Genomic DNA, 12,317 nt, shown 5'->3' with positions numbered 1-12,317 from the left:
TTGTTTTTTCAATTCGTATTATTTTCATGTATTTCATTTTGCATTTATTACTCCAAGTCTACAAAGTATATCTCTCGTGACCCCCCCCCCCCCCACCCTCCACCCATCCCAGTGGATCGGAAATCGGAATATTATATGCAATAGAGAAAGACCCTCGGAATATTCCAACTAATACATGATCGGATTCTCGCATGGCTGTATGCTCATTTCCGTAGATTAGGAAATTCAACGGGACATGTTTACAATACATGTATGGTGGTGTTCCTGGCCTCCCATTGTGGGCAAGGAGGCACTTACTTTGTCTTCTACCCTCCTATATCTGGGTGGGGTTCCTGACCTCCCATAGTGGGCAGTGAGGCACTTACTGTGTCTTTTATACCCCTATATCTGGGTGGGGTTCCTGACCTCCCATAGTGGGCAGGAAGGCACTTACTGTGTCTTCTATCCCGCTATATCTGTGATTACTTGGTCTTGTCGGAAACCCTGGCTGAGAGACAGATATCGGGATATAGAAGACACAGCAAGTACCTTCCTGCCCACTATGGGAGGTCAGGAGCCCCGCCCAGACAGGAGCACACTCAAATATGTTCAAGATGTTAAAAACAAAAATACCTATCTGACCTAACAGAGCTAATTTACAACTGTACTTTTGACTGTTTCCTTCTCAGCCAAGAACTCCGACAAGAGCCAGGACAAAACCAAGTAATCCCATTCCAAGACAAAGATGTACAGAAAGCAACTCAGAAAACACACACACACACACACATATATATATATATATATATATATATATATATATATATATATATATATATATCGACTTAGGGTCATGTAAAGGTTTCTGCTCGAAGCTCGAAGCTCAGAGAAATAACAATGTGCAGCTATGTGGTTTTGTGGTATGATTCTCGCTTTCGGATCGGAAGGTCCTGGTTCGAGCCTCGTACACTCAACGCATAGTTGAAATATCGCATAACAGGCGTCATGTCGCGTTCTACATGTTAAGTGTTGCTGTTGGTCAGGGATCCCTTGTAAAGAGCTTTGAGCACGTTTAGTGGATATTGTGCTATATAAAAGCTCTTTTTTTTAATGTGAAATTTAATATAAGAAAACAGATAAAATAATTGCGCATCTTTTATAAATATCAATTGTTCTATTTTAATTAGTGCATCCATACAAAGGAGCATAGTCTATTTCCTGCCCTTCAAAGTTTTTGTTTGTTCATCTTAACAACGCCACTAACATATTATATATCTCCCTCGTTCCATTCATCCTATTTTGTTGATAAAGGGGAAACACGAAACAGCCGTTTTATCTGTTTACGTTATATTAAATTGAAGCTTACATTCAATTTCACATTGTTATTTACCGTCAACTGGGGCGACTTTGCCTTAAGGGGAAACTTTACCTCTTTAATATTGGATCAATTCGAGTATATTTAGTTTTGTGGTCATTACTTCCTGTTTTGTTTTGTTTGTTTTTAAGGGTTTTACGGCGCTTGCAACACATGAAGATCATATCAGCGCCAGTAAAAAGAAAGAAAATGGTATAGTAAAAAGTTCTAGAATTACAATTAAAGCACAAAAGAAAATGTAAGACAAAGGGGAATTGGTTCAAATAGGGAACAGATGTAGATTCCAAGAGCACACCGTCAAAGTACTTCGTTTGAGATCACCTAAAAGTCTCATCCAGACACAAGCACAGGTCCCCACAAAGAGGGATACACTCATATGTTTACCAATCATATAATATAATAGGGAGGTACATGCTGTGTCTTCTATCCCCCCATACCCGTTTTCTAATTATTTCCTGTCATTGTCTTGGAATGAGATTATTTAGTTTTGTCCTGATCCTTGCAAGAGTTCCTTGGCGGGGAGGGAAACAGTCGAATGTATAGTTAGAGTTTTGGGAGATATTTCCTGTTTTACAATTCATATATATTATAAAGAAAACATAATACAGTGCGAAATAGAGAGATGGGGGAAAAAAATGTCATCTCCGAAAATTAACTATACATTTGACTGTTTCCCCCTCAGTCAAGGCATTTGGCCAGGGCCAGGACAAAACCAAGTAATCTCATTCCAAGACAAAGACAGAAAGTAAAGCATGTTGAAAAAAAGATATAGGTGGATAGAAGACGCAGTAAGTACCTCCCTGTCCACTATCGGAGGGCAGGAACCCCACCCAGATACAAAAAGCTCTTTCGTATTCTCTCAGCGCACTCGTGTGTAACATGAGTATCTGGCAAGATAGGACGAGTTTTCTGGTCATATTTTTTTTCTTCCTCAAACTACGGAAAATGTGTCAGTATAGATAGTATGCGCTTGGCTAAGAAGCTTACAACATTGCCATCCGGAAGTATAATGGGCCAACACACAAATCTATGTGTAACCTTGAACGTTTATAGTGTGGTTAATACAGTTTAGTGAGAATTTACTAATAAACGCGGATGACAAAAAGCAAAAGACCCGAGTGACGTCAACTTCGTTCTATCTATATGTTAGTGTTGTTGGGATTTCAGGAACTAAATAAAACAAACAAAAAAAAAACACACATACATCAAGCCGTTTAGTTAGTGTTGGAAAAATGTATTAACAGTAGGTTTTATTGGTGTGGAAAAGGTGAACGTAACATGTTAAACAACACACTCTCTCTCTCTCTCTCTCTCTCTCTCTCTCTCTCTCTCTCTCTCTCTCTCTCTCTCTCGACATGGTACCAAATAACAACTCGAATAAATATTACATTATTTAAAAACAAAATCAAAACAAAATGGATTAGCAGAAAAACATTTAAGACAAAAAATAAAAATTCAAAGCATTATTATAAATGGTCATCGAATTGAGAAGTGGGTGGGGGGGGGTGGGCGGTGATAAAACCATTGATAGAGAACTCGCCTCACAAGCAAAGAGGACCAATGCTTCAACAGTCATGACGTCACTCCCCCTCGTAATGACAACTTAGCAACTGGTTCTAATCTATTGGAAAACTGGCGGACTCCCTTATGTAATACTTCTCCGACGAGCATACAAGTTTATTCAAAGAAGAAAAACATTATAAATCTGATCATATTTGACTTTTATACATTCTGATCACGAGACATTTGAAAGAGTCCTAGCCAGCATGAAGAATGAAAAAGTACCGATTTACTTTGTTTAGAACCAAGTTGCTGGTTTCTGGGCGGACGTGACATCAGACTATTGACTCCTATTGGTCAATATGTGTGTCGAGATAGTCCCTCCCTGTATAACAACAGTGATTGGGGAAGCTGGGATATTATTATAGATCTGACTGTAAACACCGTAGATTAACGTTCTATCCAAAAGGTAGCAAGCAAATAGGATAAACGCCCGTCTTTTGGGGGCTTTGTGTCTTTCAAGACCATTTAATTCGCCTTTTTAAAAACAAAAATAGAGTACTACATACTTTCAGAGTTATAAATAAAATAAAAATCCGTTGCTATTGCTAAGTGACTGCGTCGGATTTTGTTGTTGCTTGTTTTATTATTTTTTTCTTTCCTGCTTTGAAATTATCAACCAATCAAAATGCGATAATTTTTAATATGTATTATTACTAAATCATCAATCTCAATTGTTGAAATAAAAATCAAAAGCAGAAATAAATAAATAAAAATAATAAAATGGTCGACCACATCAGAGTGGTACTTTCTCAGGTGATTGGGCGGGGGGGGGGGGGGGGGCGGCGTCCCCCAACCCATCCACCAAATCACCTACTCACGCCTACAAACAAACACCCCCCACCTCCGCACACGCACAGGCACACAACACACAAATAACTTGTCGATTTAAAATAATATACATAGATGCAAATGGCTAAGTAGATCTCTCTCTTAGTCTTCAGATAATTGTCGAATTTTTTTTTTCATGTCTTGATAAAGGGAAAAAAATAATTGCTATAAATAGAAGTACATTACAACACTTCTGGGTCAAAATGCCATGCGGTTAGAACAAAATGTAAAACGTTAAAACTTAAATAATGTAAAAAAAAAAAAAAAAAACCATAACATTTTGAAAATAAGGATGGTTACTGCCGTAATCTATAACTTAAAAAAGAACATAAAAAAAAACAAACAAAAACCAACAATATTTTCTAACTTTATGTTGTTTTCAGAAGTCCCAAGTTTGTTTTTTGGGTTATTTTTAAAAATGTTTTTTTGCGTTTGTTGTTGGTTTTTTTGTTGTTGTTTTTTGTTTTTTTTTTGACAAAACGGTCATTTTAATCGACTGATGTTTGATCGGAATTAGATTTCTGGCCAAAAATGTTTTAACAAGTTGTATTTTTTTTTTGGTTGGGTTCTTTTTGTTTTGTTTCTTTTGGTGTGATTTGCTTCTCATATTATTTGTTCATATTACGACAGGTCAATGAAACAGTTCATACAGTATTAATTTATGAGATGTAAACACACCTCACGTGATATTTAAAATATATCCATAATCAACATAGCTTGCCTGTAGTAAGCTGTTAAGTTAAAGCATTCCTTTTCGTTGAAAAATCATCAATTAATTTGTCATCTTACATACAGGAAATGTCTGAAGACTGAGTTGTTCCGCGAGGTTTATTTTTCATAAAATAGATGTTGCTTTGATTTTGTTTTTTGTATGCATGCTTATTATGTATCATGTCGTGTCATGATTTTCAATTTTGTTGTTTTTAAACTTTTTATTTTTATTTTTATTAGAGCACGATCAACGTAGATGTTTAGGCGCTATATAAATTCATTATTTACTATATTTACTATTTACAATTTCACATTGTTATTTACCTTCAACTGAGGTGACTTTGCCTTAAGGGGAAACTTTACCTCTTTAATATTGGATCAATTCGAGTATATTTAGTTTTGTGGTCATTACTTCCTTTGATAAAAAGTTCAGTTAGTAGGGAAGAATTAGATTTTTTTTAAACCTTGAATTGTGCAAATTAGGGTTGAAAGCATGAAAATTACATATGTGACCCAACGTCTCAAAACAGTATTATGTCGGGTTGGACTAGATGCTAAAAAGTCAAATTATAGATAAACTAGTCAAAAATATGAATTATTGATATTTAGCACTCAAAAATAGGATATGCATTCTCCTCTATAAAGCATCCAAACTCTACTTAAGTCTGATATTTCTGGCTACAAATTCAATTTTCAGCAACTTAATCATCCCGACTTAATACCGTTTTGAGACGAGGGGTCACATATGTTGTAGAATATGAAAAATCCTGTCATTTATGCAGTAGAACCACTCTGAGAGATTAACAAAGTTAATAATGACAATTTCATGAAAATAAGACAGGCATCGTATGTTTCCTGTTATAAGTTATTGGTAGCTGCTACGTGCTAGAAACTGACAGATTATAATGTTATGGTATGGCAAACTCGTCCTAAATTTTACACATACCGATTATGGTGGTCTCCTTACGTATACAGTCGATGAAGGCTATAGATATTTTCGTTATTTTCGTTTATGTCTGCAGATTTTAACCGTCCCTATTCATGTTATAAAAAATACCAACATATTATAATATCTACAATGTGGTTATTCTAACCGCCTCCTCCTCTTCCTCTTCATCTTCAATCGTCGTCAATTTTCCTCTCGTCAGCGTCCTCGTCTCCCCGCCCTCCCCCAAAACGACCCCCACGACCTCCGGCAGGGACCTCGCCTGCTTCACGATCATGTTGTTGGACTGCAGCACGCTGCGCAAGGTCCGGAAGTCGTCCCTCTCCTGGCTACTACCCCGATCTCCGACAATATTATTATTACTCCAATTCTGATTGGCCGAACGGTGATGATGATGATAGCCGAATGGATGATAGCCGCCATTTGCATCAATGACGTCATCAGATCCGTAGTTCTTCGCGTTCAACGCGATTTTGATGTCGTCAGAAAAGGGCGCGGCCATGATGTTTTCAGAAACGCGATTCACGCTGTCCGTGTCTTTTTCCCACGGATTTTCAAGTGTGTCGTAATAATTTTTCTGGTTCACACTGCTGTCGATTACATACGACTCCTCCTCCTCCGACGGCGAGGACACGCCTCCAATCTTCAACCTCTCTTTCAAATCGTGGAATTTTAATTTCTCTTCTGTAATTTCCATGTTTTTCAAATTGTGTTTTAGTTTGTAGATGTCGTCGACGTCATCATTCACGCAGTTGTCGTAATAATCACCATTATTATTGTTGTTGTTCTTATTCGGAGAGTGTTCGTTGTCAAGGGAACGATGGTTGTCGTCATCGGTGCTGGAGGAAGTGCTAGTTTTCAAAGAGTCTATAAAACTACATCCGTTCAAGAACGATCCTAGCTCCGTGTTCTCTCCGAGGTCGGAGAAGCTGATTGGTCGGGATGAGGACGAGTCATCGCTCGATGTTTGGGAATGATTTGACATTGTGACGTCAGAGAAGACAGACTGAAGACTTAACCTTGACCCCTCGCCCATTTTGACCCCGTTGTAATCCTCCTTCGTGGAAGAAGAGCTCGCTGATGACGTAGTTGTGTTGGAATCAGACGCCGTAGACCCGAGGCTATTTCTACACTCTCTGTTCTTTCTATTGTTCGTGTTTATCGACCCCCTGTGGCGAGGGGTTGTCGTCATGGCGGAGGTCAGTGACGTATTTCCGGTGATATCGTTGTTACCGACGTCATTAGAACTGGATTTCAAACTAACTCGAGATTCCCGGAGTCTGTTCAAGGAGTTTGACCCGGTACCCGGAAGAAGAATTGGTATTGTTGATTTTCTATACGGTTGGAGGGAGGTTCGATGGATATTATTTCTTAAAATTGAAGAGCTATTGCGAGTTTTGGCATAGTCGGTATCGTTCTGGTTGTAAATATTGCTTGTTGTGGAATTGTTGTTGTTATTGCTGCTCGTCGACTTGTTCATAACAATAGTCGAAGTCGATGAATGTAACGAGTTCGTGCTGCAAAATCTATCGGACATGCTGGAAACTCGCCCGTCTAAATGGATGTTAAAGCTATGGCGACGTTTGACGCTGCCGTAAGGATTGGGATTGCCGTTGATGCTAAGATTTGAAGAATTCAAAGTTCCAAAAGACGAATTTGGAGAGTTAGCGGGTAAAGATGGCGATTTTATCATTCCGCTGTCGCCGCTGGGATCCAACCCGTTATCGGGAACATCCAAAAGACCCGTATCATAGCTCTTGCTCTTTGGAACGTGCGCAGTCGGTGCAGTGGTTGTTGTCGTCGGTCTCCTCTCGATGAAAGGCGAAATCGGAGAGGAGGAAGACGAATGCGAATGCGCGATGTAGCAATTCAGATCGCTGCTCGATTCGAAGATTTTCGTGGTGACAGGATCCGACGGCGCGCTGGCTTTGCCCGTTCCGAAAATGTTCTCAGCGCGCACTCTGAAGACGTACTCCATGTCGGAATCGAGGTGGCGTGCTTGGTAGTGAGTACCCTGGCAATTCTTGGTGAGGATGGTCCAGGATTTGCCCTGCTGGGATTTGCGGACTTCCACGGTGTAGGCGATGATGGCGTGGATGGAATGTCTTGGAGGAAGCCACGTCATCGATATGGCATTATGGGTAACGGCTGTGATGGCCGGGCGGTGTGGGAACGCTGGTTTGGCTGAAAAGAAAAGATAAAAGAAATGGATTAGATATTCGTTAATATATGAATACATACAAGTGAATACATGAATATTCATATAAGTAACTTTTATAGATCTGCAGACTTGAACCGTGGCCATCGTTAGCTTATAGCCTGACGCTAAAAAAAAACTTGAGCTTTTATATAGCGCAATATCCACTAAACGTGCTCAACGCGCTTTACAATGGGTCCCTGAACAAGAGCAACAAGTAACATGTAGAACGAGACATGACGCCTGTTGGGCGATGTTACAACTTTTTTCGGACAGAGACAATGCTGTTAAGGGCCAGGTACTCATTTTACACCTGAATACGGTGAGAGAATGTGAGTAAAGAGCCTTTCCAATGACTCAACTATGCGCGGAACGAGGCTCGAACCCAAGACCTTCCGATCCGAAAGCGAGTATCTTACCACAAGGCCACATAGCCGCACATAGCACGTGGTATGACACTCGCATTTGAACTGTGCGCTTCGAGTCCCCCTTTCAGCGCCGCATAGTTGATTCTTTGGAAAAGGCTCTATATTCATATTCCCTCAGCGGACTCGGGTTTAAAACGAGTACCTGGCTTATAATAGCATTTTCTATGTCTGAAAAAAATAAATTGTAAAACCGCCTTACCCGTTGGGCTATTCTGACATCCTCTCTTTTGATGGATCCGGGATACAACAGGCATCATGTCTTGTTCTATATATTATTATTGTGTATAGTGTTGCTGCTGGCTTTGGACATATTGTAAAGCGCTGAGAGCACGTTGAGTGGATATTGCGCTATGTAGCTGCTGCTCAAGTTTATATTTTATTTATAAATCATAAAGGTCAAATTTATGACCCATCGTCTCAAAACGGTATTATGTCGGAACGAACCAAATGCTTAAAATCTGAAGTAAATGTTAAAACTGGTCAAAAATTTTAATTGTTGGCATTAGCACCCTAAAATATGGTATCCACTCTCCTCAATAAAACATACAAACTCAACACAAGTCTGATATAATTTCAATTTTCAACATCTTAACCATCCCGACTTAATACCGTTTTGAGGCGAAGGGTCACATTTATGAATGAAAATATCAAATTAAGAAATTAAGGAGCAGGAACTGGTGTAAGATAAAGATCTGAACGAGTGTGTATGAAAGGTGCCAGACAAAGCAAGGAAGAAAAATAGAAGAAAAAACAAAACCCATCCCAATAAATTAGTCGACCTCGGCTGGGGATCGAACCTCAGACATTCTGATTACCTGTCAGACGTGCGTGCTACTATTACATATTGTAATCTTATGAATAAAATGTGAGCGTTTCTTCAACTTCAACCTATGATCTTTGTTTGTTTGTTTTTTTTTTTGTTTTTTTTTTTTTTTTTTTTTTTTTTTTTTTTTTTTTTTTTTTTTTCAACAATGTCAAAAATGCCAAAATGTCATTACGTCTATTATAAAATTAACTTAGTTTTTATGTTCATAAAATACTCATTTTCCCATATTTCGAGATTTGAAATTTTTTTTAAATAATCATTTTCTGATGTATTCTTGACAGACAATTACTTAATTGAATCATTTATTCATTATTTTTTTTTTGTCTCAAACTTTTAATTTTTAAAAAAAATTCCTGGAGATTTTTAAGATTTGAAAGGTTAGGGTGACACATTGTCAGAAGGGAGATAATTGGATGGAAGATGGGAAAGGATGGGTGGGGAGTGGGTGGAGGGAGAGGGAGAGAGAGAGAGATAGAGAGAGAGTGTGTGTGTGTGTGAGAGAGAGAGAGGGGGGGGGAGAGATAGAGGGAGGGAGAAACAGGAAGAGAGATAGAGAGAGTGTATGTGTGTGTGTGTGTGAGAGAGAGAGAGAGGGGGGGAGAGAGAGGAAGAGAGATAGAGAGAGAGTGTGTGTGGGTGTGTGAGAGAGAGAATGGGAGACAGAGGGAGGGAGAGAGAGAGGGAGAGAGATAGAGGGAGAGAGAGAGGGAGAGAGAGGGAGAGATAGAGGGAGAGAGAGTGTGTGTGTTTGTGTTTGTGTGTCAATGTAGGTGAGCGATAGAGGATATTGAGAGAGGGAATACAGAGTGAGAGGCACATGGAGAGACATTGAGATACAGACAGAAAGAGAGAGAGAGAGAGAAAGAGAGAGAGACCACAGATTTGAGATAGGGAGAGAGAGAGATACACAGTAACATAGAGACTATATATATATATGTGTGTATGTATATTATATATAAGTTGTTCAAACTATAAATGACACACCCACCTTTTTTCCTTCTTTTTTGAAGACTTTCATCGTCGGAACTTCTCTCCTTCCGACCGCCATCATGCACTCCGCTGGTGACGTCAGCAAAATTCGTCTCGTATGATTGGTTGGCGCCCATGACGTAATCAGTATATATTCCCCCAAAAAATGGCGCTTACACAAAAACACACCAAAATAAAGTAATCCAAATGAAATTATAATCCGTCTGCTATAGTGACGTCATAAGCGTGTTTTGATGTATCCATAGCAACGCTACTCCAGAATCAATATCGAATTTCTATTTTAAAAATTGTTCACTTCTTAAATCGATATTAAATCTATCCAATATATCGATATTCCTGTTGTTCATGAATTTTGCGTTTGACTGAAATTTGACGACATAAAATATCCTTGGAATAACCTCAACACTTGAAACCAATCAAACTTCAAAATTTTTGTCAGTCGATTGAGAGAAATGATGATCAATCTTTTAACAAAATAAAACAAGAAGCGAATCCACGAAGAATATTCGTCAGGTATGTCCCAGGTATGTCGTATTCTCGGGAACTAAAATTCAAACTACCGGCGTATATTGGATTGGACTGGCAAATATTCCCCAAATCACTTACCTACCCACGCACAATAATAAAAAGAAAATCATATATTTTCCAATAGCGATGATTCAAATCAAACATCATTACTGTAAAGGTTCTAATATCAATAATAATACAATATTATTATAACATAATATGTATTCATGTCTTTGACAAGTAACATCGGGGGCCGCCAGGCCACGCCACGCACACTCCTTCCTTCCTGATTGCTCTCCACGCATGAGTGACTCCAATGAATATCTTTTCAATTATACTCCTCAACCACTATAACACTACTTAATCCAGAAATTCTAGAATTTCTTTGCCCGCCGAACTTTTTCATTCAAAAGGATTTATTTTTGGAATAACAATTGAAGATTGGAGTACCTTTTGAAGCACAGATATCTTTTAAGGTCAAGTTGAACGAGCAGAAACACGTAAAAAAATGTTAATATTTTGTGTTATTCCATTATTTCAATATCACTCTTAATTTCCTCTGTTCTTAAAAGATACAATTTCCTTCAAATATTATAATACACGTAGAATAATACCCTATTATTATTCAATTGTTCTTATCAAAAAGAAAATGGTATAAAATATAAAATATTATACTTTATACTTTCTTGTTAGACACAAATTCCTTTGAAAGTTATTCAGTTCCAATTTGTTTCGCTTTATTCATATCACAACGGATTTAGATTATGTTTTTTATATAAATCCTTCACATATTCCATGACATGTAGATAGGTCATATTATGTAGCGATAAAAATGAATTGAATTTAAAATAAGAGGGTACTACTACTACTACTATTATCATGATGACCTCTCGTTGGTAGGAGGTAGGTAGATAGTAGGGCTTGTAAGTTTTCGTCGACGGAAATGGTAAAGCTTTTTATTATGCTTTTTATTATGCTTTTTATTGTCATGCGCACAAAAGCGTCAATAAAAGTCAAGGGCGGTCACTCAAAAGTTTGTTGTTGTTGGGTAAAGGGATGTCAACAAAGTGACATGTACTTCAAATAAACGTTACTCAAATCTACTTTATAATGAAATTAAAATGACTTAAATGTTGAAGTTAAGTTGTATCGTTTTCTAAAACTGTAAACAAGAACACACCTAAAAAATGCAATTTCTGCTGTCTTTTAAACGAACCACAAACGTTATTTCCTTCCCTATTTTTAGATGACGTCATATAAGAACTGAAGTCTCATTGGTTAATAAATCCACCGAGTGTAGTAGTAATGATAATAATGGAATGACAAATGAGGTACAATCGGGGGGTAAAATCCACACACCATGCGAGGTACAAACAAGTATCTATCGTGAACAACTAGGATGATGGTGGTGATGATGAAGATGATGGATGGTCATTGATCTCTTGGGGGTTAAAGTTCATGCAAGCACACTCTCTGGGATCTAGAAGGGAAGAAAAAGCAAAAATGTAAAAGATTAGTATGAATAATAAATAGGAACGTCCTGAAATAAAGCAAACTCGAGGAGGAATAACTAATGAATATTCATTATTATTATAATTATTTTATTCTTAATCCGCCTCCCACAAGGCGTTGTAAGGAGCCGTCGCTTAAAAGAATTTTAAAAAGAAGAATAATGAGAATAAATCCACCGATTTGGTTGGGAATGAGATTGGAGACAAATATATTGTTTTCTTATAGATAGAATGCTACTCTTTGTCTAAGAAGCTCACAATATTGCCATCCGGAAGTATAGGACCAATACACAAAAACTACTTGTAACCATGAACTTGTATAGTCTGGTTCATACAGTTTACTGAGAAGCACTCGTAAACGTGGATGGCAACATAACAAAGACCTGACTGGCGTCTTCTTCGTTCTATCTATAGATAGAACGAAGATGACGTCACTCTGGTCTTTGTTATTTATTTTTT

General features: G+C 38.0%; 2 protein-coding genes across 2 annotated transcripts in view; one reads left to right on the top strand and one right to left on the bottom strand.

Moving 5' to 3' along the window:
* LOC144958972 (uncharacterized) overlaps positions 1 to 4,414 on the top strand; it is an 8,965-nt gene extending 4,551 nt beyond the window's left edge. The window contains exon 5 of the mRNA XM_078891273.1: positions 4,373 to 4,414. Coding sequence (XP_078747399.1) covers positions 4,373 to 4,414 — 42 coding nt within the window. The remainder of the gene's footprint in view (positions 1 to 4,372) is intronic.
* Positions 2,570 to 12,317, bottom strand: part of LOC144958992 (uncharacterized) — a 52,313-nt gene continuing 42,565 nt past the window's right edge. Inside the window, exons 2-3 of the mRNA XM_078891306.1 lie at positions 9,839 to 11,827; positions 2,570 to 7,583 (exon numbers count right to left, since the gene is read on the bottom strand). Coding sequence (XP_078747432.1) covers positions 5,527 to 7,583; positions 9,839 to 9,956 — 2,175 coding nt within the window. The 5' untranslated portion in view covers positions 9,957 to 11,827 and the 3' untranslated portion in view covers positions 2,570 to 5,526. The remainder of the gene's footprint in view (positions 7,584 to 9,838; positions 11,828 to 12,317) is intronic.

The sequence above is a fragment of the Berghia stephanieae genome, chromosome 13 (genome assembly GCF_034508935.2).
Source record: "Berghia stephanieae isolate SIO BIC M18660-M18661 chromosome 13, UCSD_Bste_1.3, whole genome shotgun sequence".
NCBI lineage: Eukaryota > Metazoa > Mollusca > Gastropoda > Nudibranchia > Aeolidiidae > Berghia > Berghia stephanieae.
The sequence above is the reverse complement of the archived record's forward strand: the minus strand, read 5'-3'. Positions and strand labels throughout refer to the sequence as shown.